The sequence below is a fragment of the Apus apus genome, chromosome 8 (genome assembly GCF_020740795.1).
Source record: "Apus apus isolate bApuApu2 chromosome 8, bApuApu2.pri.cur, whole genome shotgun sequence".
NCBI lineage: Eukaryota > Metazoa > Chordata > Aves > Apodiformes > Apodidae > Apus > Apus apus.
The window spans coordinates 16,585,257-16,610,411 of NC_067289.1; the positions used below are offsets into that span (position 1 = coordinate 16,585,257).

General features: G+C 51.4%; 2 protein-coding genes across 5 annotated transcripts in view; both read left to right on the plus strand.

Annotated features, from left to right (window-relative positions):
* ARMC9 (armadillo repeat containing 9) overlaps nucleotides 1-617 on the plus strand; it is a 59,164-nt gene extending 58,547 nt beyond the window's left edge. For all 4 annotated transcript variants that reach the window (XM_051626795.1, XM_051626796.1, XM_051626797.1 and 1 more), the window contains one exon: nucleotides 24-617. In XM_051626795.1, the coding sequence (XP_051482755.1) occupies nucleotides 24-46 (23 nt within the window). In that variant the 3' untranslated portion in view covers nucleotides 47-617. The remainder of the gene's footprint in view (nucleotides 1-23) is intronic.
* Nucleotides 618-19,930: 19,313 nt separating this feature from the next.
* B3GNT7 (UDP-GlcNAc:betaGal beta-1,3-N-acetylglucosaminyltransferase 7) lies at nucleotides 19,931-24,836 on the plus strand. The gene is made up of 2 exons (XM_051626835.1): nucleotides 19,931-20,007; nucleotides 23,412-24,836. The coding sequence occupies exons 1-2, from the start codon at nucleotides 19,997-19,999 to the stop codon at nucleotides 24,613-24,615; spliced, it is 1,215 nt and encodes a 404-aa protein (XP_051482795.1). The 5' UTR covers nucleotides 19,931-19,996; the 3' UTR covers nucleotides 24,616-24,836.
* Nucleotides 24,837-25,155: the final 319 nt, after the last annotated feature.

Consider the following 25,155-nt stretch of genomic DNA (forward strand, 5'->3'; position numbering starts at 1 on the left):
CCTTTCTTGCTGTTTTTCTGCAGGCAGACAGTCCAACAGGAAGTGAGAACAGTTCCTTTCCTCGAGAATCACCTGTCCGTTGTTGAAGGACAGAGCCAGCTTCCTGTAATGAAGCTTCACTGATGACCTCCTGAGAAGAGTGAGATTACTGACATTGCACGGTGTACACTTTGCACGGGGATTCAAGAATTATCTGATGGGATGCAGGTGTTGTCATCTCTAAAGCTGGCTAAGACAAGGGCTCCGTTATTACAATTTAAGGTCTGCCTGGAGCAGCCTTGTCTGGAGTGAGATCTCTGTTTGGTCATCAGAGACTGGAGAGAAAGAATTTCATCAACTTGTGGCTGACTTGTGGCAGGTGAAAAACTGGCAGTGCCCACAGCAGCACCCATGCTCAGCTCTGAGGATCTGATCACCACCTTTATCTGCAGCAATTATTTCTATTCTTTCTTCTTATCTTTGGTTTTTTTTGGTTGGTTGGTTGTGTGGGTTTTTTTTCCTTAATTTTGCTCTTTAAAATTTGGGGCATGAATAATATTTTTTTTTTCCATTTGAATGAAGAACTTTTTCTTCATTCATAGGAGAAACCATGAGAATATGAAGCCATTTTCTTTTTACATGTGGCTGTGGACAGTCTTCTTTGGTCTTTGTTGGTTTTTTATGTTCTTCACTTCTGAGCAGTGACTGATTATGTCTTTATGGAGTTGATCTTCAGTGACTATGAAGTGCTGGCTAGGCAAGAGAGATGGGGAAGCCCACTGCTAAATAAAAACACAGCAATTAATTCTCTCAGTGAATTATGAAGCTGGTGCTGATTGTCCTTTCTATCCAAAGTAACAGTGACCAGGAAACACTAAAGTCTTCACTGGGGGTTGACTTTATAGTAACATCCCCTCATGTGATGCAGCTGTTAGGACAACAGCAGCAACTTTTCCAGAAATGCAATTTATCTTGGAACTTGGCTGAGGCAGAAAAGCAGGGAGTCTATTCGCTGTAGGCAGACTTCAAAAGGAAATGCTTCAACAGGTACAAAAAGGGAGAAGGTAAAGTGTTTGTTTGGGAGAAACAAGCAAGTGGAAGACAGCCTGAAAGCTAAAGCAACTCCATGGTGACACCACCTTCCCACAGAGTAAACAGTTTTTACATAAAACCACCAATCATTTCCATAGGGCCAGAAAAAAGCTTTCTGCTTGTGCTGAGACCTTGAATTGTGCCTCTTGGTGTGTGGTGGCAACTGAAGAGCCAAGGCCATTTCCTTGTGTGATGTAGTTGCCATGAGACCCACTGAGATCAGTGATGCTGTGTCAGATGTTTGCAGAAAGGGCTCCCATGCCCAAGGTCAGGTAACACCTTTGGATAATAGATTTTGAATTGAAACCAGGATGTTTTGCAGGAGAAGACATCTGCCAGTTTAAAGTTCAGTTGCATCATGTGGAAGTTGCCATTTGCGGCTTAGTAACTTCAGGGTGTCCACAAGCCTAACACCAAGCAGGCAGAGCATGGGTCTTGCTTTACCTCCCAAACTACGTAGGACATGAAGTGATACGAGACACTTCATAACCCCTGTCACATAGATCTCCATGCTAGACAAAAAAAAAGCACAGAATATCTCTGACTTACACTTAGATTCATACACCTCTCAGAGTTGATAAACACAATTAATGGAAAAATGTCCTCTGGTTCACAAAAAGGCAGTAATGGAAAACAGCCATAAAAACTCACCTAGTGGTTTTCCAGGGTAGGCAGCTTTTCTTTTTCCTCTGAAATGCTGTCTTTTTTCCAGCACGTAATATCAATGGCCAAGTTGTTAGCACTGAAGTGCCAAGCATGTTCATTTGCATGTGTGGGTACCACAGAATGCTTCAGCAGCTTTATTTATTTTACAGCAATGCTGAGTTTCATGTTGGAGCTGATTTTCTAAGGTGCAGAGCAGCTTTTGAAAAATGCAGAGTGTATATATATATATATATATATATATATATAAAAAATATTTTATTTTGTTCTGGGGGGAAACCCCAGAATTAAACACCCCAAAAGCTCACTGGCTTTACCAGTAGTTGAGGTCACAATTGTACTACTCCTTAAAAGTCAGCTGAAGGAGGTGGGTAGGTGCCCTCCAGCAGATCAAAATTAGTGAAAGACAAAATACATCTTGCAGAACTGGACTGAAAGAAACAAGCTGCAGGGTTTGTGCTTCATTTCTTACTCAGGCCTATTGCAATACAGAACTTTGTATGTACATTTTTGCACGTTCAGCTCTTTGATGTTTTGGAGTGTGAGTATCAAAGCTGGAAAGCTGTGAGGCCATTTTTTATATATTGCTTGAGAAACTTCGTTTTCCAAATACTTGAGAGAAACTGTGGGTGATTTTCAAGGCTGACAAAGTAATGTACCTTCTTTTTCTCTGGTTTGTTCACAAAAACCCCCTATGATGCCAGTCAGAAGGTTTTGAAGCTAATGAAAAATGTGGATTCTGCCTTTGTTAGTAGGACACCACTGTTCAGGGTTGAAAGGATAGAGGCCAGTAACACACACATACCAAATTCTGCACCTCACTCTTAAAAGTTAGGTATTTTTTGTATGTGCCATGTAGAGGCTGCTGCTAGATACAACACCACCCTGGTAAATTCATAACAGGAGCAGTGGAAATTGCTAACCTGAATGAGAGGGGTGTCATTGTACTTAAAAGTGGCTGCAATTTTGTTTACAATAAGAAAATACCATTGCTGCATCTAGAAGGATCTGCAGGGGAAGGTTTTTTGGGGTCGAAGTGCTGTGTGATGCCTTTTGGATATAACTTCTAATTTTGTTCATGAACGGTGTCATGAGAGACACAAACTGCATAATCTATGTAAATTTGCACAGAGGGCTCATTCTATACAAGTGCTTTAAAATTATCTGGCAGTGACTGGTTAAAAATGCTTCTAAAGGGACTTTTTTTTCCTTTTTTCTCTCATTCATAGTTTTGTTTGGGGTTTCATGAACCTTTTGAATGTGCATTTGTTTACATTTCACCCTGATTTATTGTAGAAAAATTCTGTCCCCAACAGTTTGTCTCCACTGGGGTTGCAAGCACAGCTCCCTTCTGTTCTGCCTCTGCAGAGGTAGCTTTGTTTTCTCAGAAGTGTTGCAAAGGAGGCACCAACCACTCACTGTTCGTGGTCTCTCATGAGGAGAGCCCAGGCATGTGGGATGCCACCAGTGACATTGGTTTGGTGTCAGAAGTATTATTTGTTGGGAGGATTTAAGTGTGTAGGGGAAGACAAGCAAGGAAGTTCTCTGGAGGAAAAATATTGCTATGATGGGGAGGGACAGTGGTTGTTTGGATTGGCTCTGAGTTGTTTCCTTTTAAAAAAGTTCCAGCGGTCTTTATAAATCATGGTGGAGGTTACAGTGTAGAGATAAAGTGCTGCATTGTGTTCATGCACATCTTTGAGTAGCAGTAGCAGACAAGCAAACAGGCTGTCTTCCTCCCAGGTAGTTAATTACATCCAGAGTTACTGTTTCGCTTGTGACTTGAATTCATCTTTGAGCCAAAACTTCCTGGACCATCCTCACATGTGCTTGCTGTCTGGTTCAATATTGGAAAAAGCCCTTTCCCAGGAGAGGAAATGTTGGAGAGCTGGGAGCAGGAGCACCTTCTTCAGTGAGTGTAATCCAACCAAGGGCTGTGTGAGCCCTGCAGACCCCCTTGGACACACACCTGGCTGTGGTGTGTGGAGGACACAGAGGTGTGGGCATGGCTAGCAAAGAGGATGTAGATGTAGCCTTACAAGCTTCCACTGACCCTGGTGGGAACTAAGCACCAAAATACCTCAGTAACTATGCCTGTTGGCTGCTCCAGGCCATGCTGCGTTTTCCTAACCTCTGCTACTCATATAAATTGTAAAAGGAGTGGGACTCCTGAGGATCTATTGTCAAGTGAGAAACAGCAAGGTGTTTCAAGGCAAACAAAACAGACTTTAAGACCAGACTGGTCTGGCCAAGCTGTATGGGAATCTGCTGCTAAAAGACCAACAAACCAACTTCTGGGTGCAGAACATAGAACATTGTCCTCCTGCCTTGTCAGACCAGTAATTCTTCTAGCCTGGCATCTTGTCAGTGGTTGAGATCTGATGTTTCAAAGCAAGTTTCTTCCCAACTCCAGGCTGCTTTGTGCCCTGCAGTGGAAAGGCATTGTATTCAGGTACAGGATCATAACCCAAATTTCCACTCTTTAAGGATCTGATGCTCTCCAAACAGACTGAGTGGCACACCCCAGGACATCTAATAACTTTCTGGAACATGTCCACCTTTTATTACAAGTTCTCTTAATAGTCCTTCACATATGGTCCAAGTTTCCAAGAAACTAGGGCAGTAATTTATTGTGGTGAAAGTGAAAATGCTTCACACAAATTGTGAGAATTCCAGGTGACACCTTTAAATGTTTTCTCTGTTCTTCAAATATGGGAAATGCTGTTCTGATATGATTTTAAGTCCATGGGTTTGGGGAACTTGTGTTATTTTGGTCAGTCTGAGTGTGGGTGACCTAGAACTGTATTTAATTTTAAAAATGATTTCTTGTATGTTTTTAATTTTAAAAGTCTTTAAAGTAGTATTTAATTGTATTGGTTTTTCTTTTAGTGATGTTGAGAGCTAATAAACAGGACAGATAGGGAGGACAGGTTACCTGGAACAGTAACATTCATCCTGCAGATGTTTACGGTGCTTTATGTATTAGACTGTAGCTGACAGCTGTGCATGCAGAAGGCATCTGAAAATCAAACCACCTAGTGAGGGTTTTTAGGAGGTGAAGACACCTCCCTCTGCTGCTCTCAAGGAAAAAAATCAGCTTTTTTGGATCCAGATTTCATTACAGACACATAGTCCTCCTTCTCTGAAGAGTGAAAAAGTTGAGCTAGCGCAAGGATGGGATGTAAGTGCTGGAAATAGCAGCTCTGTGCCAAGTGATACAGTTCCTCATTTGGGCTGCCATGTGCCGGTCTGACTGCCCTGGCCCTCGTCTGGATCCGGTTGACTGTTGGCAGAGGTTGAATGCTTCCTGAGAACAAATCACCGTATTGTTCAGGTCTGCTCATGCACTGCCTTTTGGGAGCGTGCTTCATGTTGGTAGCAAGAACCAGGACCATTAGCACCAAATGAATTCTTTGTCAGGCAGCATGTCTTGCTGAAATTTTTACCCTTTTCTCCAACTGCTTTCCCCCTGGATTGAATTTGCAGGATCCTAATGGGCTGGCTCCTATTCAGCAGATGACTTGTTTATTTTTTTTTGTTAGTTCGGCAGATCGTGACTTACCATGATTTTCCACAAAACTGGCTCCTTTCTTTTTCCTTTTTCCAAGGGAGCAGCTGGGAACTGAAATGAGGCAGCTCTGAGACTTGAGGAAAACACTTCTGTTTCGATTAAGCCCCTTCCATCCTCAAGCACTGTGGAAACAGGGCTGTTGGAAACAGCCACAATTTCCATCCTGACAAGCTGTACCAAAAACTCCATGCCAGGGAGCTCCTAGTCATGAGCCACCACCTCAGGGACTGATCCACAGGCAAAGTACAATGGCAGCTCTCAAGGTCTCGTCACTCCAGATATGCCACAGCATCCGTTGCTGTCCTGTTTCTGTCCAAACCCAGGAATCAGGACCTTCTGGAGCAGCTGTGCCAGTGCAGCCACACTGCAATTGGAGGCAAATTATGGGTTGTGAACCAGCACGACTGGTCCTGTAGCTCATATTCAACCTCAGTGCTTAAATGACATTGGGACACAAGCGTCTTGGCCCATAACTAAGGCTTTTAGATGCTGCCACAATATGCAGTAACAGCAAGGAGAATTTGGCTTGCTACTCCCAAAACTTAAACATTGGTCTGGTTGAGTTTTCAGCCATACTTAACTGAAGTTTAGTGTCATCTCACTCAAATTCAGGAGAATTGCCCATGTGTTCAAAATGGGAGAGAAATAAATTACTTTTGATTCATTTTCCACATAGATTAAAAACTCTGAGTAGCTAAATGTCTGATTCCTGTGCCATAGTTTAAAATGTCAGAGTGATTTGAGCAGGGGCAAGGAGAGAGCATTGTAGGACTGTCTCTCCAATCCTTGTTATCCTGATGGCTCTGAAGATACAGGTGGTGAGGATACAGGTTTTTCACAAAGTTGTGCTGAGCGTTGCAGGAAGGTGTGGGTCTAAGCAATTGTGAACCTCCACAAATCTTGTTGGAGCTTCCAAGATTCCCAAAACCACCTTTACAGCAACTAAAGCAGAAACCAGTGTCAGCAACTGTGTGTTATTTCCCAAGTCACCCAGAAATGGCAGCAATGGGAATTGTTTTCATCTCAGGTGCCAGCTGGGTGCTTTGTCTCCTGGCTTGTGTTCATGCATGAGGCAGAGACCAAGGCTATTTAACCAAAACTAACCCAAGTGATCCTACAATTTTTTTTTTGTCAGTGGAACCCAATCTAAAAAAAAAAAAAAGAAATATCCTTGCTTTAAGTCTCATTATTTTCATTGCTGGTAAGACAGAAATAAGTCCTTGTTTCCACCCAGTCCATCTTCTGCTGAGCAGCTGTGAGGAGACAGCTAGTTTTCTACAAGCCCTCTGTCCTGGCTGGCATCAGGGGATGTTCTGAGCCTTTGTGGAAAGCTGATTGTCTTGTTCAGGTACCTGAAGGAAGTTTCAGAAGGAATCTCAGCACATACATAAAAATCTGGCCTTTTTTGCCTGCAGCAGTGGCCTCTAAAGAATATCTGTGTCGTTTCCTGTCTCTGCTTCCTTCCCTCGCTTTAACTTTTTTGGTTTTGGGGGGGGGAGGTGCCTTATTTTTTCCTGCAATGGGAATAATTCGATGGGGCTGGATCATGTTCCTGCTTTACAGAGGCAAAGGAGGCTTTGAAAGCTGCTTGTCCCAGGCTGAAGCTCTCTGATAATTGGCTGGATGTTTGTGCTTGCTGGCTGTGCCCCCTTTCCTTTCACCTGTACCACAGCCTCTTTCTGCAGTGCATACCTGATCCCAAAGAGCTCCCAAAGGAGAGCTTTTCTGTCTCTGGTATTATGCAGGAATCTCCTTCCTTTTGTGCTGGGGCTGATTACAATCTCTTATTAGCTTTACCTTTTGGCTTCTGACGCCAGTACTTCATGCAAAATCATTTCCTAATGAGAACAGTTCATGGCAAGCCAGCCAGTGAAGTGTTACGTGCTGAAGGGTGAGACCTCTGTGCTTCATTATATGCCTCTCAAACTATTCCTGGGTGGATGGGAGTGGGGCAGGGCATTGCTAGAGGATCTGGCAGCATTTTGCCTCGACAAAATTTCTCACGACACGGGCTGTTGCGCTGGGCAGAGCAACAGGTCACAGACTGCCTTATCTGCTGTGAAGCTGAGTGTTCCTGCTGCCTGGCATGCTTAGTGGTGTTGTCCACGTGTTTCTTTGAATGACCTTCCTCTGGGCTGTGAGTGTAGTTTGTACCGGGAATACCCTGTCCTTGCTAGAAAATCAGCTCCTGGGGAAATACGTCCTTGCTCAGGCGTGTTGGAGATGCTGGAGGGAGTGTTATCACCAGGACCTTAGTGGTGTGTTGTGGGTTAACCCTGGTGGGCAGCTCAGCTCCACACAGCTGCTGGCTCCCCACTCCCCCCACCCCAGTGGGATGGGGAGAGAAGTGGAAGAGTAAAAGGGAGATAACTTGTGTATTGAGATAAAGACTCAAGACTTTAATAGGTAAAGCAAAAACTGTGTGTGCCAGGAAAGCAAAATAAGGAGTTCATTCACTGCTTCCCACGGGCAGGCAGGTGTTCAGCCATTTCCAGGAAAGCAGGAATGTTTACTTCATCATGCATAACTGTTACTTGGGACAACAGATATAACTCCTTCTTCCCCCAGATTTCTGGGATATCCCTTTGATCAGTTGGGGTCAGCTGTCCCTGCTCTGTCTCCTCCCAGCTTCTTGTGCACCCCATGCCTGCTCACTGGTGGGACAGCGTGAGAAACAGAGACAGCCTTCATGCTGGGTAAGCAATAGCTAAAACGTCCCTGCCTTATCTGCACTGTTTTGGTCCGAAATCCAAAACACAGCACTCTTACCAGCTACTACGGAGAAAATTAACTCTGTCCCAGCCAAAACCAGGGCAGGGTGCAAGAGCATTTGCATGGACGTGGTGAGGCCAGAGGCTCTTCTGAGCCCAGCTGTGCACCAAGGGAGCTGGGGGGTGGCTACAGGGGCTGGTGCAGGGCTGGCACACTGTGCCTGGGCACAGGCCAGTTCCAGAGAGCAGAAACCAGGGTTTCAGTAACACTTGTGAGGGGGAGCTGAGAGGATGTGGCAGACAACTAGGCACCTTTAAACCCCCAGTTGGGGCAGGAGGGAAGGTAACCTGAAAGCCCTGCCGTGATGGGTGTCAGGGATCGGGGGAGTGTGTCTTTGTGCTTCCAGCTGCAAAGGACTCCCGGGAAACCTTTTCCACCAGCGTTTCTTCTCTGTCTTTCCTTTGTGCACTAGGACTGGATCAAAGAGAGCAACACTGCACAGGAAGGTGATGCACCCTTTTCACTAGCTCTGCAAAGGTTCCTGCTACTGCAACAGCTCTTCCAAGTCACGCTGTCACTGCCTGACTGTGCCTGAGCTTTTGCAGACTCTTTTTCAGCCCTAAGGCACAGGTTATCAGCTCTTTAATAATGAAAAGCCTTTCTTCTGTGTCTTGTCATGAGTTGATGCGATAGAGCAGCAACTGCCCCAAGCTGCTCCGTGCCCAGCTTGTCCTGAAACTGAAGGAAGCTAAAAGCTCTGATTTGGTGGTGTAACACTAGATAGGCGAGAAAGCTGTGCTCCACACTGCTTTATGACCTAGTGCCGTTATTATGTATGAATTCTCTCACAGCAGCTCAAATCTGGAGTTTATCCTGCACACCTCGCAATGTATGCAGTGGTTGGTTTCTGTTAGGCTCTTAGCCACGGAGAAGGTCATACGATAGCCTGGGTGCAGTAAGGGTTCGATCAATATGTAATAAAGGTTGTTCTTCACCATGTAAGAATCAGGAATAGAAACTCCATCACCACACCCGCTTTCAGAACTGCTTGAATATCACAAAGAAGTTGGGAAATACCTTTGTGGCTCCGTGCCGGGTAGTTGTCTCAAATGCAAATACACTAGCTTAAAAGTGTCTCCTCCTTTCAACTCCTTCCAGCCTGAGAGAGTTTTGCACCTGCCTCAGGGTAGATAGGGAGATTGCAGGAGACAGCAGGGGAGATGTGGGGCTGCCTCTGAGCCTCGCTGGAGCCAGCAGGCATGGGACGGGGCAGGGGTCTGGGTAGGAGCGCGGCTAAAATGTAGAGTGAGTTTTAGGGATGGGCTGGCTTTAATCCTTATTATTTAATCTGAGGTTCCTGTTTGTTGCTGGTAAGGAGTGACTCTTGTGATCCCTCAGTGTTGTTGTGTGTTCTGGCAGCAGGGTAAAAGGGTTTGTGCAGGGTGAAGGTGCCAGGGTTGCTCTTTGCGTGGGGAGCTGGGGCACCCAGAGCTGCTGTGCTGCCAGACCAGCCTTGCTGTGCTTAGGGGCTGCAGCTGGAGATGGCCTGGAAACTGAAACTCTTAACGTGGTCAGTACTAGTTTACGCTTATTTTCTTTTCCAGACAGAGTTTGAAGCTAGTATTTGAGACCCTGAGGGCTGGAAATAGATTTGGCTTGTCAGGAGAACCGCATGTCTGCCCCACTCGTGTGGCACAGGGGGAAGAGCTCCTACATCCTTGTCTCTGCATAAACTTGGCTCATGCTGTACCTGTTCAGCTAAGAGCTGTCACATGGGATCTGGCTTTTCCTCCACATCCACTGAACATGGAGCCCACATCCTGAGCTGGTCCTGTATCCCATGTGGATCCCAGTCCACTGGAGCAATCCAGAGGCAACTGTCACCTACTCACAAGGCTGAGGCCAGTATCTCCTTCTGCTCCCATTGGTCTTGGGATCAGGCATCCAGCAGCAGAGCCCTGGGCCTGCAGCACTGCCAGCAAAATTATCTTCACTGCTTGCAGAGGGAGAATCAATACATTTCACACCCCAGAAATACAAAGATTATTTTCTCAATAATCTGGGAATGCAGATAATACACATGTGGAGGAAGGGGAGTGGCAGAAAAATGGACACTATGTTTAGGGAGCTTTTGTCACTGGATCCTGCATGGCCAGGCCGGACAGCTCTAACCTGCTCTAACCTGCTCCCTCCTTTGTGCCAAAATAAATTGTCCAAGTAATACCCTGCAAGTGCACTGAAGCAACAGAAACCTGACAGATGCTGCCTGCATAAAACAGTGTGACATGAAACAGTAAGATTGAGGCTGTGAGCAAAAGGGAGAGCTGCCAGTATAATGATCCTCCTGGATGGACAGACGGACAGATGGAGGTACACACACGTTTCTGCCTGTGACCTGTATGAGTTTATGACTAATTTTTTCAGGTAGTTTGGGTATCGTGGCAAACTCAACAGAAAATCCCGGGCCAAAAAGGCAGTGAGAAGCAGGAGATTCTTGTGCAGCCTCGTGCCTGCAGGTTTCCGCTGGGTTTGTGTGCATTCCCGCTGTGTCACCCATGGTAGCGAGAGTTCACCTTTCTCCTTGTGTCCCTTGGGGTGTGCACACCTTGCTGGAGAGGCTCTGACAGCTGAAAAACCCTGGAGTTAGACAGTAGCAGGTGAGTAAGGCACTTTTTGGGCTACACACAAGCCCCACCCTCCCCTGCAACACCAGGCGTGCAACACCCGGGCTCCAGCATGTCACCTCAGGCTGTGAGATACGAGTCCCCAGGGAGGGCCATGTGTCCCCTTGCAGAAGCAGGAGCTGGTGCAGCACAGGGGCTGTTGCTGTCCCGCAGGGAGCGTGCTCCACCCCACTCGCTGGGCATTCCCAGCCCCGAGGAACTCCTGCAAACGGATTTTCTAGCAGCTCCTCTGAGGGAGGAATTTGCAACGTTTCCAGGCAAAGGGGCGGCTTGTGCGGCCGTGCCCATCCCAGGAGCCAGGGAACAGAGCAGCCCCTTCTCTGCCCCCGTCCCCGCAGAGCAGACAGAGCCCTGCTGTTGATCAGAGAAATTTTGGTGAAGGCCGAAGGGAGGGAAAGTCTCCTGGCAGGTTTCCTCTGTCGGAGCCAAGAACGGTCCCGTTAGGAGCTTGTGATCCCTTTTTGTCTTTTCAAATATATCTATTTGTTTTTTCAGCCTGCTGGCTGCTGCTCCCAGGGACCCGGGCTGGGAGGCCGGGCCGCCTGCTCGGGCCTCAACCTGGCTCGGCTCGCTCCGGGAAGGACTTTGGCTTCTGAAAGCCCCTCTCTGAGCAAGGACGCGGATGTCTCCTCTTGGCCAGGAGCCTGTGCCGGCAGCGGGCGCTGGGGGGGGGCTCGGCATGCCGGCCCTGGGAAGACTGGGGCAGTGTTCGGGGCTGGGAGCTGCTGAAAGGGCTCAGTGTGTGCTGAGCGTGAGTCACGGCGGTTGCAGGGCAGCTGGGAGCCGGGGAGCAGCGGCTGCAGGAGGGGCCGGCGCCCCGGGAACAGGCGGCGAAATTAATATCATCGGTGTGGAGAGGAGGCAGAAGGGCCTGAGGAAACAGGGAGTCTGGGAGGTGGAGACAGTTTGAGGGACCCTCACGTCACACCTGGGTGTAGGGGGGTGGTCAGAGATGGGAACAGGGAGTGCCCCGGGTACATCGTTTGACCTGCATGTGGCTCTGGGTGTCAAAAAAAGGCTGGAGAAAGGCTGGGAGAATCCTGGGAAGCTTTGTGGGGTCCTCAAGACAGGGAGCTGCCTTGTGTCACCCTTCAGTGCCCCACGCACTGGCTTGCAGGGCTGCTGCTCCATCTGGCTGGAGCAAAACAGCCCTGGAGTTACCAGTTTTCTTTGGCTGTAACTCGGGCTGGGTTTGGCGACATGCTTCCCAGCCTGGCTGATCCACACCCAGGTGGCTGCCAGGCTGTGCCAGCCCCTTATGCATCTCCCCAGTACCCAGCAATGTCACCTGCTGCGGCAGAACCAGGAGGTGGCTTGTCGTTCTGGTGGGTCAGTGCCAGCCCCTAAAGGGAAAGTGGCCTTCTGGGGACATTCCAGACAGGAGCTCTGCATCTGGGTGCATATGAGATGAGAAGCAGGGAGGGTTTTTGGTTTTGATTGAACACAAGCGTGTCTGGGAGCACCTGGGTCCGTCTCAAAAACAAACAGTCTTGTGCACATGCATGCCAGCACCAGAGAGGTCCCCCATGATGTATCTGAGGGTTAACTGTGTCCCTTTTGTCTTCCAGAGGCATTGTGTGCTCTCACAGGACACCAGCACTTGTGCAAGAGACGACTAGAGGCCCCTTGGGTTTCCAGTTGCCCCTGTCCTTGAGCCCATATCTGCTGGGGACAGCAGGAGGTGGGAACTGGTGCAGAGAAGGTGTGTGCAGAAAGTGCTCCAGTGGTAGCTGATCAGGAGATGTGCTCTAAGTGGGTAAGTTTGGTAATGGGGTTTTAGCTGACTGAACTGCAAAGACATTTCCCTTTAGCACATATAACCACAGCTCAAAAGCACTGGGTCTCACCAGCTGAGCAAATGGGGAGGGTGGCTGATGACCCTGAGCAGCCTGGCCACGTTCCTGTGCCTCCAGACCTGCAGAAAACCACTCCAGAGGCTGGAATAAATTTATCAGATTACTGGCTGCCATCCCAGGGCCAGTTCCTCCACCAGATCTCTGGTTTGTTAATCTGTGGAGCCCCATAGCTGAACCCACAGCCACATGCCAGACATTGGCACCATGAGCTGCTGGTGCCAGGGAGTGTCCCAGCTCCCAAGGATTGATGGGCTTTCCATCCTGCTCTTTCCATACCGTCCAGCTCTCCATTCTTTTCCACCTCCCCCAAACCTTGGGCGGATCTTCAAGGCTTTGGCCCCACAGGAGTGACCTCGTAGGGTGGTGTTTCTCTGTCCTGTTGTCACCAGTGGCAGCAGTAGGATGAAGAAGGAACATGGGGATCATGGCATGATGATACAAATGGGCTGGAAGGACCCATGAGAGCCATCAGTTTGTTCCTCCACCCTGCAGCAGGATCTGATTTCCCACGGTGAGGCAGGGATCAGCCCAGCAGCCGTGTCTGGAGCCTCCCTGGGCCAAGATGCTGGAAGCACCAGAGCTGTGGCAACGCGGCAGAACCGTCAGCGCACCGAACAGCACAGGGCTGTGCCTGAGACCTGCTGTGAATCAGGGAAGGAGCTGGATCCGTGCATTAACTCACTGGCCATCTCAGCCCACAGCATGACTTCACCGTCGGGTGAACATCCCACCATGGCAACCAAACCTCAGGAATGCAGCTGGGTGTGCCGGCTCTCTTCTCCTCTCTGGAGGGCTCTTGCATGGTTGAAATACTCCCAGGCTAGTGAATTGCTGCTGCCACCTCTGCCACCACCTGTGACCTGGGCTGGGGAGCCATGACCATGCAAAGGTCACCGTGCACCAGGTGGGTACCTGCCAGGGGTGGCACTGTGAGTGCTGGGTGCTGCCCTCCCTTCTTGTGCACACAGAAGCAAAGAGCTTTGCCATGGCCTTGATCCAGTAGTCTTGGCCAAGTGGGGGAAATCCCTAGCCATGTGCCCTCTTCTTCTCTGTCTCCATCTCTTGCTGGAGGTGGCCCCACCAGTGGCTGTAGCAGAGCCCAGGGTTTGGCACAGGCAAGGAGCAGCAGCGGAGTGATGATTAACAGCAAGAGGAGCAGCAGGGCCAGGGATGTCTGACTCGCTTCTGCCTCCCTCCTGAAGCAATTTGGCCAAAAAAGGCTAACGTGAGCATTTCTGCATCTGCCAGCCCGGGAGGGGGCCCGGCCAGAGCCTGGGGTCTCAGCAGGCCCACACTGTGCTGGGGCCGTGTGTTTTTCCACTTGGGCTGGAGAGGGGCCGCGGGCAGGCGGCCGCCGGGCTCAGGTGACTCCTGAGCCTCCCTTTCCATCTGACTCATGAGATGTCGTGAGCGCTCCTGCCCGATGGAAAAGAAGCCGCCTTGCAGCTCCTGGGCCCAGGTCCCCTCTGGCAGCAGGACAGGTCCTTCCCTTCCCCTCCCAGAGCCAAGTGCACCAACATCCTCTTCCCCCCTTTCTGGATCTGGGCAGCACAAACATGTCTCCCTTCTCAACCTCATGTTCTCATCCCTCTAGGCTGTCTCCATCCTCATGGACTTGTTTTCTTCAGTGCCTGGATGCCATTCTGCCACGAATTTACAGAAGAAACCCAGACCTCGGGGCTCTCTGTGTGAAGCTGAGTTGAGTGAGTAGAGTGGGGGAAACTGAGGCACACTGGGGTAAGTACTTCTTGTAGGGGCACTCTGGGCTGGGAGACACAAGCCAGAGCCTCTGGGTCACTGTGTCCAACCACAAGGCTGTTCGTATCACGCCGCAGAGGCAGCCCCACCATCCCTCTGCTCCCCCTGTGCCCACTGCCAGAGCTGCAGAATCAGGCTCCCCCTGCTCCTTTGGGAAGGGAAATGTTTTCCCTTTCCCCTCCCTTCCCTGTTCGCCAGTCTGAGTCTGGTTTCCCCCACGCACTGCCGCCAAGCGCCTCTGGAACCACTGGAAAATGCATAAAAGGCCTGGGCAAGGCTGAGGAGGGTTACTCACAATCACAGCTGGATCCAGCTGCTGATTTAAAGCAACAGCACAGCCACACAGGGCTGGGCTCACCAGGAGACCTGGGCATCCCAGGGGCACAAATTCCCTGGGGAAAGGAGGCAGCATTCCTGCTGGGGAAGCTGAAGGGGGGACTTTTTCACTGAGGAAGGTGCAGCCCAAGAAGGCAAACCCTTAGGTGGCCACAGGGGTTTGCTTACCTGGGTTTGCTAAGTGCTTCCTTCTGCCCGGCTCTTTCAAAGGCCAGGGCAGTGCTTCCCTGCTCGTGTCCCACCTGGGGACATGGCTGCAACACCATTGCCTCTGCCAACACTGTGCCACCAGCCTATCCTCTGCCTTTCCCTGAGCCCTTGGCACTCGAGTCTCACCCCATTGTGGCTCCATCATTGTGGCTGTGGGGTCTGTGCCCCTGCCCCCAGGAGCACCATGCTCTCGTGGGGTGGCCCAGAGTTAGATTGGGGCTGCAGAGGACAACAGTGGCTCGGGGACCCCTGAGCAGTGGTTTGGCTTGGCCATTGCCTTGCAAGGCAGCTTCCCTTCCTTCCCTATTTTTGGAAGAAATTATGATAAATCCCAGGGATTTTGATTCCAAGCAGGGCAGCGGGTGTTACTTTGGACTGTGGCTTAAGGTGTTCTGGCAACCTTCTGTGGTCGATGGAGCTGGAGGGAGTGCCCAGCTTTGGGAAGGCAGAAAACCTGCCTCTGCCCAGGAAACAGCACGGCCCTGATCTGGAGAGGTGCTGGGATGGAAATGGCTGCAGGGCCCTGGGGTTAATGTGGGTTATTTTACATAACCCACCCTGTGCTCCGGGTCTGGTTTATGGCCCTGATAACGATGGGCAGGTGGCGGGAGCTCTGTGGGGGTGGCTGTCTTTCCTGGCCTCCCACGTCAGACGGGGGTGGTACATGACGTCTGTCCTAGCTTCCAAGGTAGTGCTATTCACTCAGCAATAAACCAGGGTAATAATTAATCTTAATCACCCGGGGGGCTTTCTTTGTGTAAGGGCTGGGGTGGAGTCAGTGCTGGTCCCTGGTCAGAGCCCGAGCATCCTGTGTGGGAGCAGTGGTGACAGATGAACCTCAAACCTCCTGGGCTTACTCTCTATACGTGCCCGCACAGCCCAAGCACCATCACAAAAGGTGCTTAGAAAACAAATGTGCAAGGAGAAAGGGATGTTCCCTGTCCTGTTGCATCTAGGATGTTGGCCCCAGTGCCTGCAAAGCCCTGATGTGGTATGAATCTGGCTCAGCTAAACAAATAGAGACCCCACCAGGATGCCACAGCCTTGGACCCCCTTCAACCCCAGGATATGTTGCAGGTGAGTGGTTTAACAAAGAAAAACCTAAGAACGTGACCCCCCCGGTGCTGCCAGTTTCAGGTCAGGCTGAGCCCTTGGTCCCACTCCAGGAGCTTGGAGATTTGGGGAAGAGAGGGCTGGTTTGGGTGTCCCTGCAGGTCACAGGGCAACAGGACCTTGGCTTGTGTGGGAAACCCAGCCCGGGGACTGCACTGGCACAAGGGGCTGGGAGGTGTGAGATGCTGGGAGAAGAGATGAGACTTTTTTCTGTACATGTATAATTTGCTGGAATGGAAATAAATCAGAAAACAACACCAAATTAAAAAAATTAAAAATGCTATAGCAAAGAAACCAGGACAGCTTTTACCAGTGAAACAAAACCCAAACCATCAGTGGGAAAACATTGGCTGGGTCAACCTGCCACAAGCTAGTCTTCTGGGATTACATAAACTTCATAAAAAAAGCTCACTTCTTTCTTTGTATGTTGTTTCGTTTGTGTTTTTTTAACATTTTAATTCAGGTCCACTTTGAAATGAAAAGAGGCTTCTTGAAACAAAAAAAGCATTGTGGTTTGCTCTGAGAACATTTCAATGGGTGAATTTGGCATCACCCCAGTCCTCGCCCTTTCTCTTTGCCCCAGAGGATGCCTCGTAGCCCTGTTAGATGCCAGCTCCAAAGCCTGGTGTCCCCACAGGCTGCTCACCCCCGTCTCTGCTGGTGACACAGGGAGAGATGCTCAGGCTGGAGGTGTGTATGTGGCACTGGTACCAACTGTCCCTAAATGGATCCTGGGAGCCAGCGGCCGTGGAGGCGGCTGCTGTCAGGGGGAAGCCAGTGTCACCTCAGCTGTGACTAGGGTGTCACCTAGGAAGGTCTCTGCATTACTTTCCACTTCTGCCTCTCTGTATAATGCAACAAGGTGTGTTATTTCTCACAGATCTCCTGCCAGCTCTCATGGGACCTCAGTGGCTCAGCATTCCTCAAAATGTCACCAGTGTTGCACAAGGTGAAGGAGCTTGGCTTTCTCTTGACAAGGCACTTGCCACCTGAGAGCCCTTCTCCAGACACCCACAGCTCTGCCCACCGGGCTAAACAGGCACATGCTGCCCTCAATTTTCAGTCTAATGGTTTAGACCTAAGAAATAAGGGTGCTGCAGTGAAGGAGGGACAGGGCAACGGATCCAGCCACTTTGCTGAAGGCAGGGGTGGGCAGGGACCTTCTGGTGGCTGGGTTTGCTCGTGGTGAAGTGATGCTGCCCTCAGCTCCAGTGTTGGGTAAATTAAAAAAATGCAGGTTTTTCTTTCGGGTTTTACTCTCAGCAGAGGATTGTGGCTGCTCAGGTAAAACCTGTTCTCAACAGGCACTTTATAGAGGCAAGAAGGTCTGTTTTGACGTGTGTTGGTTTGGGTTTATTATTATTATTATTATTAATGCTTCCGGTTTGGTTTTAGCCTTTCTACCTTCTCAGGGTGGATCTGGAGGGCACGAAAACTTGGGTTTGTCCTATGCTTTTCTATGTAATGATGAAAGAAATGTAAAGAATGCTGCTGCTTCTTAAGATTCAGCCTTGAAATGGGAGCTGGTGGTGCCCAGGGTGCTTATCTCTGTCACTAGTAGCCCTAGACCTGACACTATTTGGGTCTTAGATGAATATCAGAGGCTGGTGGGAGTGGGGTCTGCCTATGCAGTGGGGGTTATCTGAGCCCAAACCCTGCACAACAGCACAGGAGCATCCAGGAAGTCCCCATGCTCACGGACCTGTGGCTTTCCTGCATGGAAGCAGCCATTGGAGAGGCAGGAGCATGGCTGGCAGAGGTCCCTGCCACTGGCTGTCCTGCATGTCCCTTCTGTGCTGGAGCAGAACAGCCCTTGGGCCCTGGGCTTGCTGGCTGGATGTACTGATGTTGGGGGATCCAGGGAGCCCCGGCAGCCCAACACACCCCCACAGCATCTGGGCATCCCTAGCAGCTACAGCAGCCCCTCCAGGGCTGGGTTTGGGTTTTACTCCAGGTCCCCATGGGGGGAATGCTGTCATTCCTGTTACCAGCATGGTTCCAGGGCATGTTGAAAGGAGGAGGCAGTGTTTGTGCTTTTGGAGCTTTGCTGTTTCCATCCCTTAATGCCTGTCCATGAAGGGGTGGCTCTCTAATGGGGGTCCCCCTCCACTGTGAGCTCCTCTTTGCAGAGTGGGGTGAATTCCCAGCACCCACCACCCCTGTACTACAGGGATGAGATGAATCCTCACATCCTGCTCTGGTCAAGCTGCTACTCAGTGTGGGTCTCCATTGTATCCCTGACACCCTTTCTCGGTGCGTCTCACAGCTCTGGTTTTCCTGAGGCCTTGAGTTTAGCAAGTACAGGTTTTTCTATGGGCAGTGGGAACTGACCAAAAAGTGGGGACCTTTGGCTGTGATGAGGTGGCGGGTGCTGCAGAGCTGGCACAGCCTCTTTGGGTAGTGTTTCCTGGGGAGTTTTCACAGCCCCCAGGACAGAGAACTAGGGGGCGTATGGGAAAGTGATAAGCCAAGATAGGTAGAGAGCAGCAGGTCTGGAGAAAGAAATGCAACTTCCCTCCCCAAACTGAGCTGGACTTGGAGGGTCCTTAGAACAGGGTGAAGTGCAGTTTGAGTAGCAGAGATTGTGTGGGTTGCACTACATGTCCAGCTGTAGAACAAAATAGACTTTCCTGGCTCTTTCACAAGTGCAATGTGTCCAGGAGGCTGTGAGAGCTGTGGGAGACCCTGACCCTAAGCACTTGTGCAAAATGCAGAGGGGCTGTGGGCAAAGAGACTGGGATATTTCTGTTGGTCAGGAAAAGAAACATACCAAAGGATTTTCTGCAGGCTTCCCAGCCTGGCTTTGTGGTTGACACAAGCAGCTGGTGGGGTTGGGATGATGACAAAAAGGGAGACATCAGAAATTATAGGGACTGATTTTCATGGCTGAAAAAGACCCTAAACTGAAGTGCTACATTTGAAAGGAAAGGAAGGTCTTAAGTCTCCTTCTCCGTGGGCAATGGGATGTCCCATGCTGAAATGGCTGCAGCAGGGATGCTGGTAGAACACTACTCCAAACCAGGGCTGAATGAAGATTTTGGAAGGACACCTTGCCTGCCTGTGGTGCTGGTAGAAATGTGACCCATGAGACAGATCCTGGCATGTAAGCAAGCAACTTCCTGCTGCAGCAATGCTTCCTCTCAACTGCCTGCACCCCCAGGTGAGTTGTGCGTCCAGGACATGTCTTGGATGTGGGTCTTGGGCAGAATGTGGGTGTCTGCTGAGGATAGAGACCTGGGCAGAATGTTAGTCCCTGACACAGAGTGGATTATGAGATGTGGGTCCTTGGGAAGGTGTGGGTCACAGGAGAGGTGGGGGACAAAGTAGGGGTAGGGTCCTGGGAAGGTGGATGTTCCAAGAGATGTGTGGCTTCATTGTTCCAGGGATCCCAAAACATTTTGTGCGCAGAGGCCAAGTTGGGATCTCAGTGAGAGAGGACTGGGCCCCAGCTCCCTAATGAGATTTATCCCAAAGTGACCTGCCTGTGTTGGGGAGGCAGAAAAGGCCCACATTCCTTTTCCAGAGATCAAATCCAAGTTGCCAAAAGCACCTTTCCTGGTGAACACTTCGATCCCCTTCCCATAACTGGGATCCTTTCCAATTGACAGCAATGGGACAGGGCTGAGGCACCCCAGAGAGCAGCACTGTGCCCGGGGTGCAGAAGAGCCAGCGGGGTGCCGGGGTGGGGTCCTCCCCCGTACTCCCAGATCCCATCAGCAGTGGGGGTGGTCCCCAGCGAGGCATGTGGGATGTCACCCTGAAACCCCTTCCCCTGCCAGCACTGAGGAGGTCACTGCCTGCTGGTGCAGCTGGGGGGACGGAGGGGCAGGGCAAGAGTTAACCTACCTGCTCTGCCATCCCTCTCTTGGCTCCACCTCGGAGAGCGAGGGGAGGGAAAAGGGAAAAAGTAGGGGAAAGAAAAAAAAAAAAAAAGGGAGGAGGAGGAAGAGGGCAGAGAGAAGCGCCCGGACCGCGGGCAGCCCCGGCCAGCAGCGGAGCGGCCGCCCCGTCACACTCCCAGCATGTTCCAGTGGTGAGTGGTCTCCGGGGAACCCCAGCCCAGCTCCTGCCCCTCCCGAGCCCCGGTGTCCCCTGCTGCCCTCCGCTCCCACCGCCCGGCGCCGCCGTCCCGAAGCCTGCGGGGCTGCCAGGTCCCCTTCCCACCGGGTCCCTTCCCAGGGGTCCCCCGCTCCCCTCCCGGTCTCTTCCGAGGAGCTCCCCGGTCCCCATCCCACCGGGTCCTTCCCGAAGAGCTTCCCGGTTCCCATCCCTCCGGATCCCTCCCGAGGGATGCCGCGGGAGTGACTGGCTGGGAAAGGGCGACTGGAGCAGGGAGGCTGCTGATGGGGAAGGGACGAAGCACGGCGTCTGTCCCCTGTGTCCGTCTGTCCCCGGTCTCCCCGCTTCGGCTCAGCAGAGATTCCAGGGGGTTCCTCCCCCACCACCCGCGGGCCGGGGTACCCCGGGGAGAGGTGTCTTAACTTGTCCGTTCCCAGCGCACACTTTTCCGCGTCCCGGGACACCGGAGCTCCGGCCCGGCGGGAGCCGGGACAGGGTCAGCGGGCAGGGGCTGGCGGTGAGTCCCTCCCGGGCTTCCCTTGGGATGCCTTTTCCAGCCAAGGGCTGGCTGGTGTGGTGGGGCGGTGGGGCAGCCAGACCTGCCCCGTGGGTCCCTGTCCCACGGCGGCGACAGCCTGGGGGGCGGGGTGGGGGCAGATGCCCACGAAGAGGGGGAACATTCAGGTTTTCTGCCCTTGCCTCTCCCCCAGCCCTGCAATTACCGCCTAGTAATTAAACCCGACATCTTTCGTAAGAAGGAGACGTGTCCCTGGGACAGCGTGGGACTGGGGACAGCTGTCGTGAGCTGGGGCCCTGCTTGGCGCTTGCACCCAGCCGGCACAGGCAGCTTTTGGAGACACTTGGGTGCTTTTCTGCCCAGCATCTGCTCAAACGGGAGATCCCCTCTCCCAGGCTGTTGGCACCGCCAACAGAAAGAGCTCTGTGCTGCTGGTGCCTCCGCCGGCCCCGGGACTGGGTCTAATTGAGGGGCCAGAAAAATCTAAATAAATAGATAGTCCTGGCCCATCAAAGAGGTTTTCATGCGCATCAAAAGTGGCTGTGTGCCCCTCCGGGGACCGGGGATGGAGAGCCCCAGACTCCTGGGGCCTCGCCTGCCCCGCAGCACGCAAGGGAAGCTGCCCACCTGAAAGGGAAGCTGCCCACCTCGAAGTTGGGCGTTTATATATTCAACCGCCCGGCGTAGCCGGTGGTGGCGTGGCCCTCACAGGGCTGCTTTTGAGCTTTTCCTGGTGGAGAAAAGGGAAGAGGAGGAGCGGGTTGGGACCCTTCCAAAGCGCTCTCGATGACACCGGCGGTTGGGGCAGGAGGTCCGGGTCGGCGCCGGTGGGAGCCCTGCCGGGATGGGCTCGGGTTGCTGCCGTCCTGGGCCCCCCAGCACCGGGTGTCCCAGGTTCTTGTGGTACTGCTTGGACATGCTGAGGGTTGTGCTCCAGAGCCGGGTGCTGGGCTCAGCAGGGTGACCTCTCTGTGATGGCAGCAAACCCGAAGCACCTTCCTCGCCTCCTGTTAAGGGGTGGTTCTTGGGGTCTCCAGAGAGCAGGACCTGGTTTTTGTCCCCTTTAGTACTGCCCAGCTGTGGCTGGGAAGGTTAATGGGGGCAAGTTGCTCCATGTGGTTCCTCTCTTTGTTGGACAGAGCCTGCCAAGGGTGGGACCATCAGTGCCAGCTAGTGCCAGTGGTACCTATGCAAATTTTAAAACATTATGTCAGTAGTTCACTGCCCATGGATTCTGGGGGCCAGCTGGCCATTCTTCAGGCTGAGAACGTTATCATGTGTTGTCCCTGTAGTGGTGGGAAATGCAAAGATGGAATGGGATGGGGTAGGGTGGGATGAGATGGGGTGGGAGCCAGGCTGGAGTGTTGGGATGGAAGTGGTGCAATTTGGGTTACTATACAGGCGTGACCAGGTTTATTTCTGCTGCAGTGCCAGGTATTGATGAGAGGATTTTAACGTGGCTTTGGATGGGCAGGGGTTAAAGTTGCTGCTCTATTGGACCAAAGGGTTTCTAAGAATAAGCTCAGAAGAGCTGTGGGGCCAGGGCTGGAAAGAGTTAAGGAAATGGTGAGATCTAATCAGAACTGCTCCCTCATCAGTCGCAGATGAGTGGCCACATATAAAACTGGACAAGGAATATCTATCCATTTACCCGTAATTACTTATTTCCACGCTCGCTCTCACAGTCCATGCTGGCGATCACAGTTTTCCCACGTAAATGCAAGGCTGAAAAGTTCTTTGTACTTGAGGGTGAAGCTGGAGACAGGAGCTCACGAAAGCTCCTGGTTCCCTTGTTCCCGTTCAGAGGGCTCCTGTGTTTCAGGGTTGCCAGAGTCCCCAAACACAGCGCTGGCCTCTGCCCTGGGGACCCTGAGGGGGACTGGCTTGTCCCACCTAACAGGTGCTTTTGTGCAGCCTGTGCCCCAAAACCCCAGCAGCTTCACAGCAGCACTGATCTCAAATCCAGTCCCCAAAGCCAGGAGAGTTTCAAGGTTGGTTTTGGTTTTTGTTTGTTTGTGATTATTTTTGTTGGTAGTTTGTTTCTTTTTAAATGTTAAATGTTTCAGATTTCTGCCCCGAGCTTGTTCTCAGAACTATGCCAAAATGAAGGTGCCATCTGTCTGGTAGAGATGAACTTGGATCTGTCTGGCTCTTTACAGGAGTGGGAGGCTGAGGGGCTGTCCCCAACAGGTGCCACCTGGGCTGGGACATGCTTCAGTCACCAAGATGATGGGCGCAGGGGAGCTGTGAGACTGGTATCACATCTGTCTCCTTCTGCTCCCCAGCTGAGGTTTCACTGGTGGGCAGGGAACAGGGCTTTAGAGGCTGCCAAACATGTCTCTTCCACATGGGAGCAGCTGGAGTCAGGGCTGCCCTCGGGAAGCTGTTGGGATCCTGGTAGGCACATGGAGACCAGCTGCCACCCCTGTGCCCAGCACTCATTTGTACAGGGAGATAGCCCAAGGCAATTGGAGCAAGCAGGACGGAGGCAGGAGGAAATTGGTGGAGATGTGCCAGCTGTGGAGGGATGCTTGGGCACAACATGGTGCAGATGGGCAGTGGCAGTTCCTCTCCACGGCAGCAGGGTGAGAAACCCACCTTTAACTGTGTGGAAAAGCAGGTTGGAGAGACATTTGGTGCACAAGTAATCTCTGGGCGCAGCTCTCCTGCTGTTGCAAGGACTGCAGGAGGGAAGAGCATGTGAGGTGACCCACAGTTTTTCCCACATGGCTCTTGCCCGTCAAAAGGTGATGGGACACAGATTGTGAGCATCCTATGACCTCTCCAGGACATGCATTAGCAGACAAACCTGTCATAGCTCTCAGTTTCCTCTCCTTAACCACCCTGTCTCTTCCCTTTAGGAGGAAGACCATCTACAAAACTGTGTGCCTTTCCTTCTTGCTGGTGATCACAGTGACAGTGCTGCAACGGGGAATGGCCCCCAGCCAGTTCATGCAGGGACAGCAGCAGAAGGAGCTGCCCCCTCTGGAGCCCCTGAAAACACAGAAGAGAGACAACGCCTTCTCCATCACCAGCACCTTCTGGAAGAGCAAGAAAGAGAAAGGTCCTCTGAAAGAGGAGGAGAGTGTGACAGCAAAGCAAGTGAAATCCTGGGATGTCACCACTACCAACTGCTCAGCCAACCAGAACTTCAGCAAGGTGGACTGGTTCAAAGGGCTGGAGCCCAACTTCCAGCAGTTCCTACTCTATCGGCACTGCCGCTACTTCCCCATGCTGATCAACCACCCCGAGAAGTGCAGCAAGGATGTCTACCTGCTCATCGTGGTCAAGTCTATCATCACACAGCACGACCGCCGTGAGGCCATCCGGAGGACCTGGGGCCAGGAGAAAGAGGTGGATGGCAAGAGGATCAGGACACTGTTCTTGCTGGGCACAGCTTCCAAGGAGGAGGAGAGAGCCAACTATCAGAAACTGCTGGATTATGAGAACCACATCTATGGGGACATCTTGCAGTGGGATTTCCTGGACAGCTTCTTCAACCTCACCCTCAAAGAGGTCCATTTCCTGAAGTGGCTGAACATCTACTGTGATAATGTCCGTTTTATCTTCAAAGGTGATGATGATGTGTTTGTGAGTCCCAGTAACATCTTGGAGTTCCTGGAGGACAAGAAGGAGGGAGAGGACCTCTTTGTGGGGGATGTCCTCTACAAGGCCAAGCCAATCCGGAAGAAGGAGAACAAGTACTACATCCCCAGTGCCCTCTACAACAAAAACAACTACCCGCCCTATGCAGGGGGTGGAGGCTTCATCATGGATGGACCCCTGGCCAAGAGGTTGCACAAGGCCTCGGAGACGCTGGAGCTGTACCCCATTGATGATGTCTTCCTAGGGATGTGCTTGGAGGTCCTTAAAGTATCACCTGTTGGGCACGAGGGCTTCAAAACTTTTGGCATTGTGAAGAACAAGAACAGCAAGATGAACAAGGAGCCGTGTTTTTTCCGGAGTATGTTGGTGGTTCATAAACTGCTGCCTCCAGAGCTGCTCCAAATGTGGGACTTGGTCCATAGTAACTTGACATGCTCAAGAAAACTCAATGTCCTTTAGCTCAGTCTCTCTGGAGAGCTGGGACTGGAAGGGCTGGGACCAGTCCCTGCCCTGGCATGGGGTGAGTCTCTGCTGGTGGCACACAAGTCCTTTGGGGGTAGCTCCCTCCAGGGCAAGGAGGGCAGAGACACTGCACTCTCGGGCAGGGTTTGTGATAGTGTTTGTTCCTGTACTGTAATGTGGTTCACTTATCTCCAGCTGGGTTGGGGGTTGCTGAAAAAGAGAAAAAAAACAACCAACAAATCTAGCACAAAATGGAGAGAGACAGAGAGAGGGCACAGAGAGGTTTGTGCTTTAGGTATCACCTCCACTAGAGTGTGATAAACAGTGGGGTGGGAGGCAGGGAGGGATGTGGCACATGGATTTTTTGGAGATATGGAGGGTCTGGCTGGCCAGGTAAGTCCCTTCAAAGGACCTGAGTGGTTTACAAGTGCATGTACCCCCCCCACGACTCACAAGTGGAGGGGATTTTATTTATCTCAAATTTCTCCTCCATGCAGGTCTTTAGTAACATTGACCCTGAGTGCATTGGGTTCATCC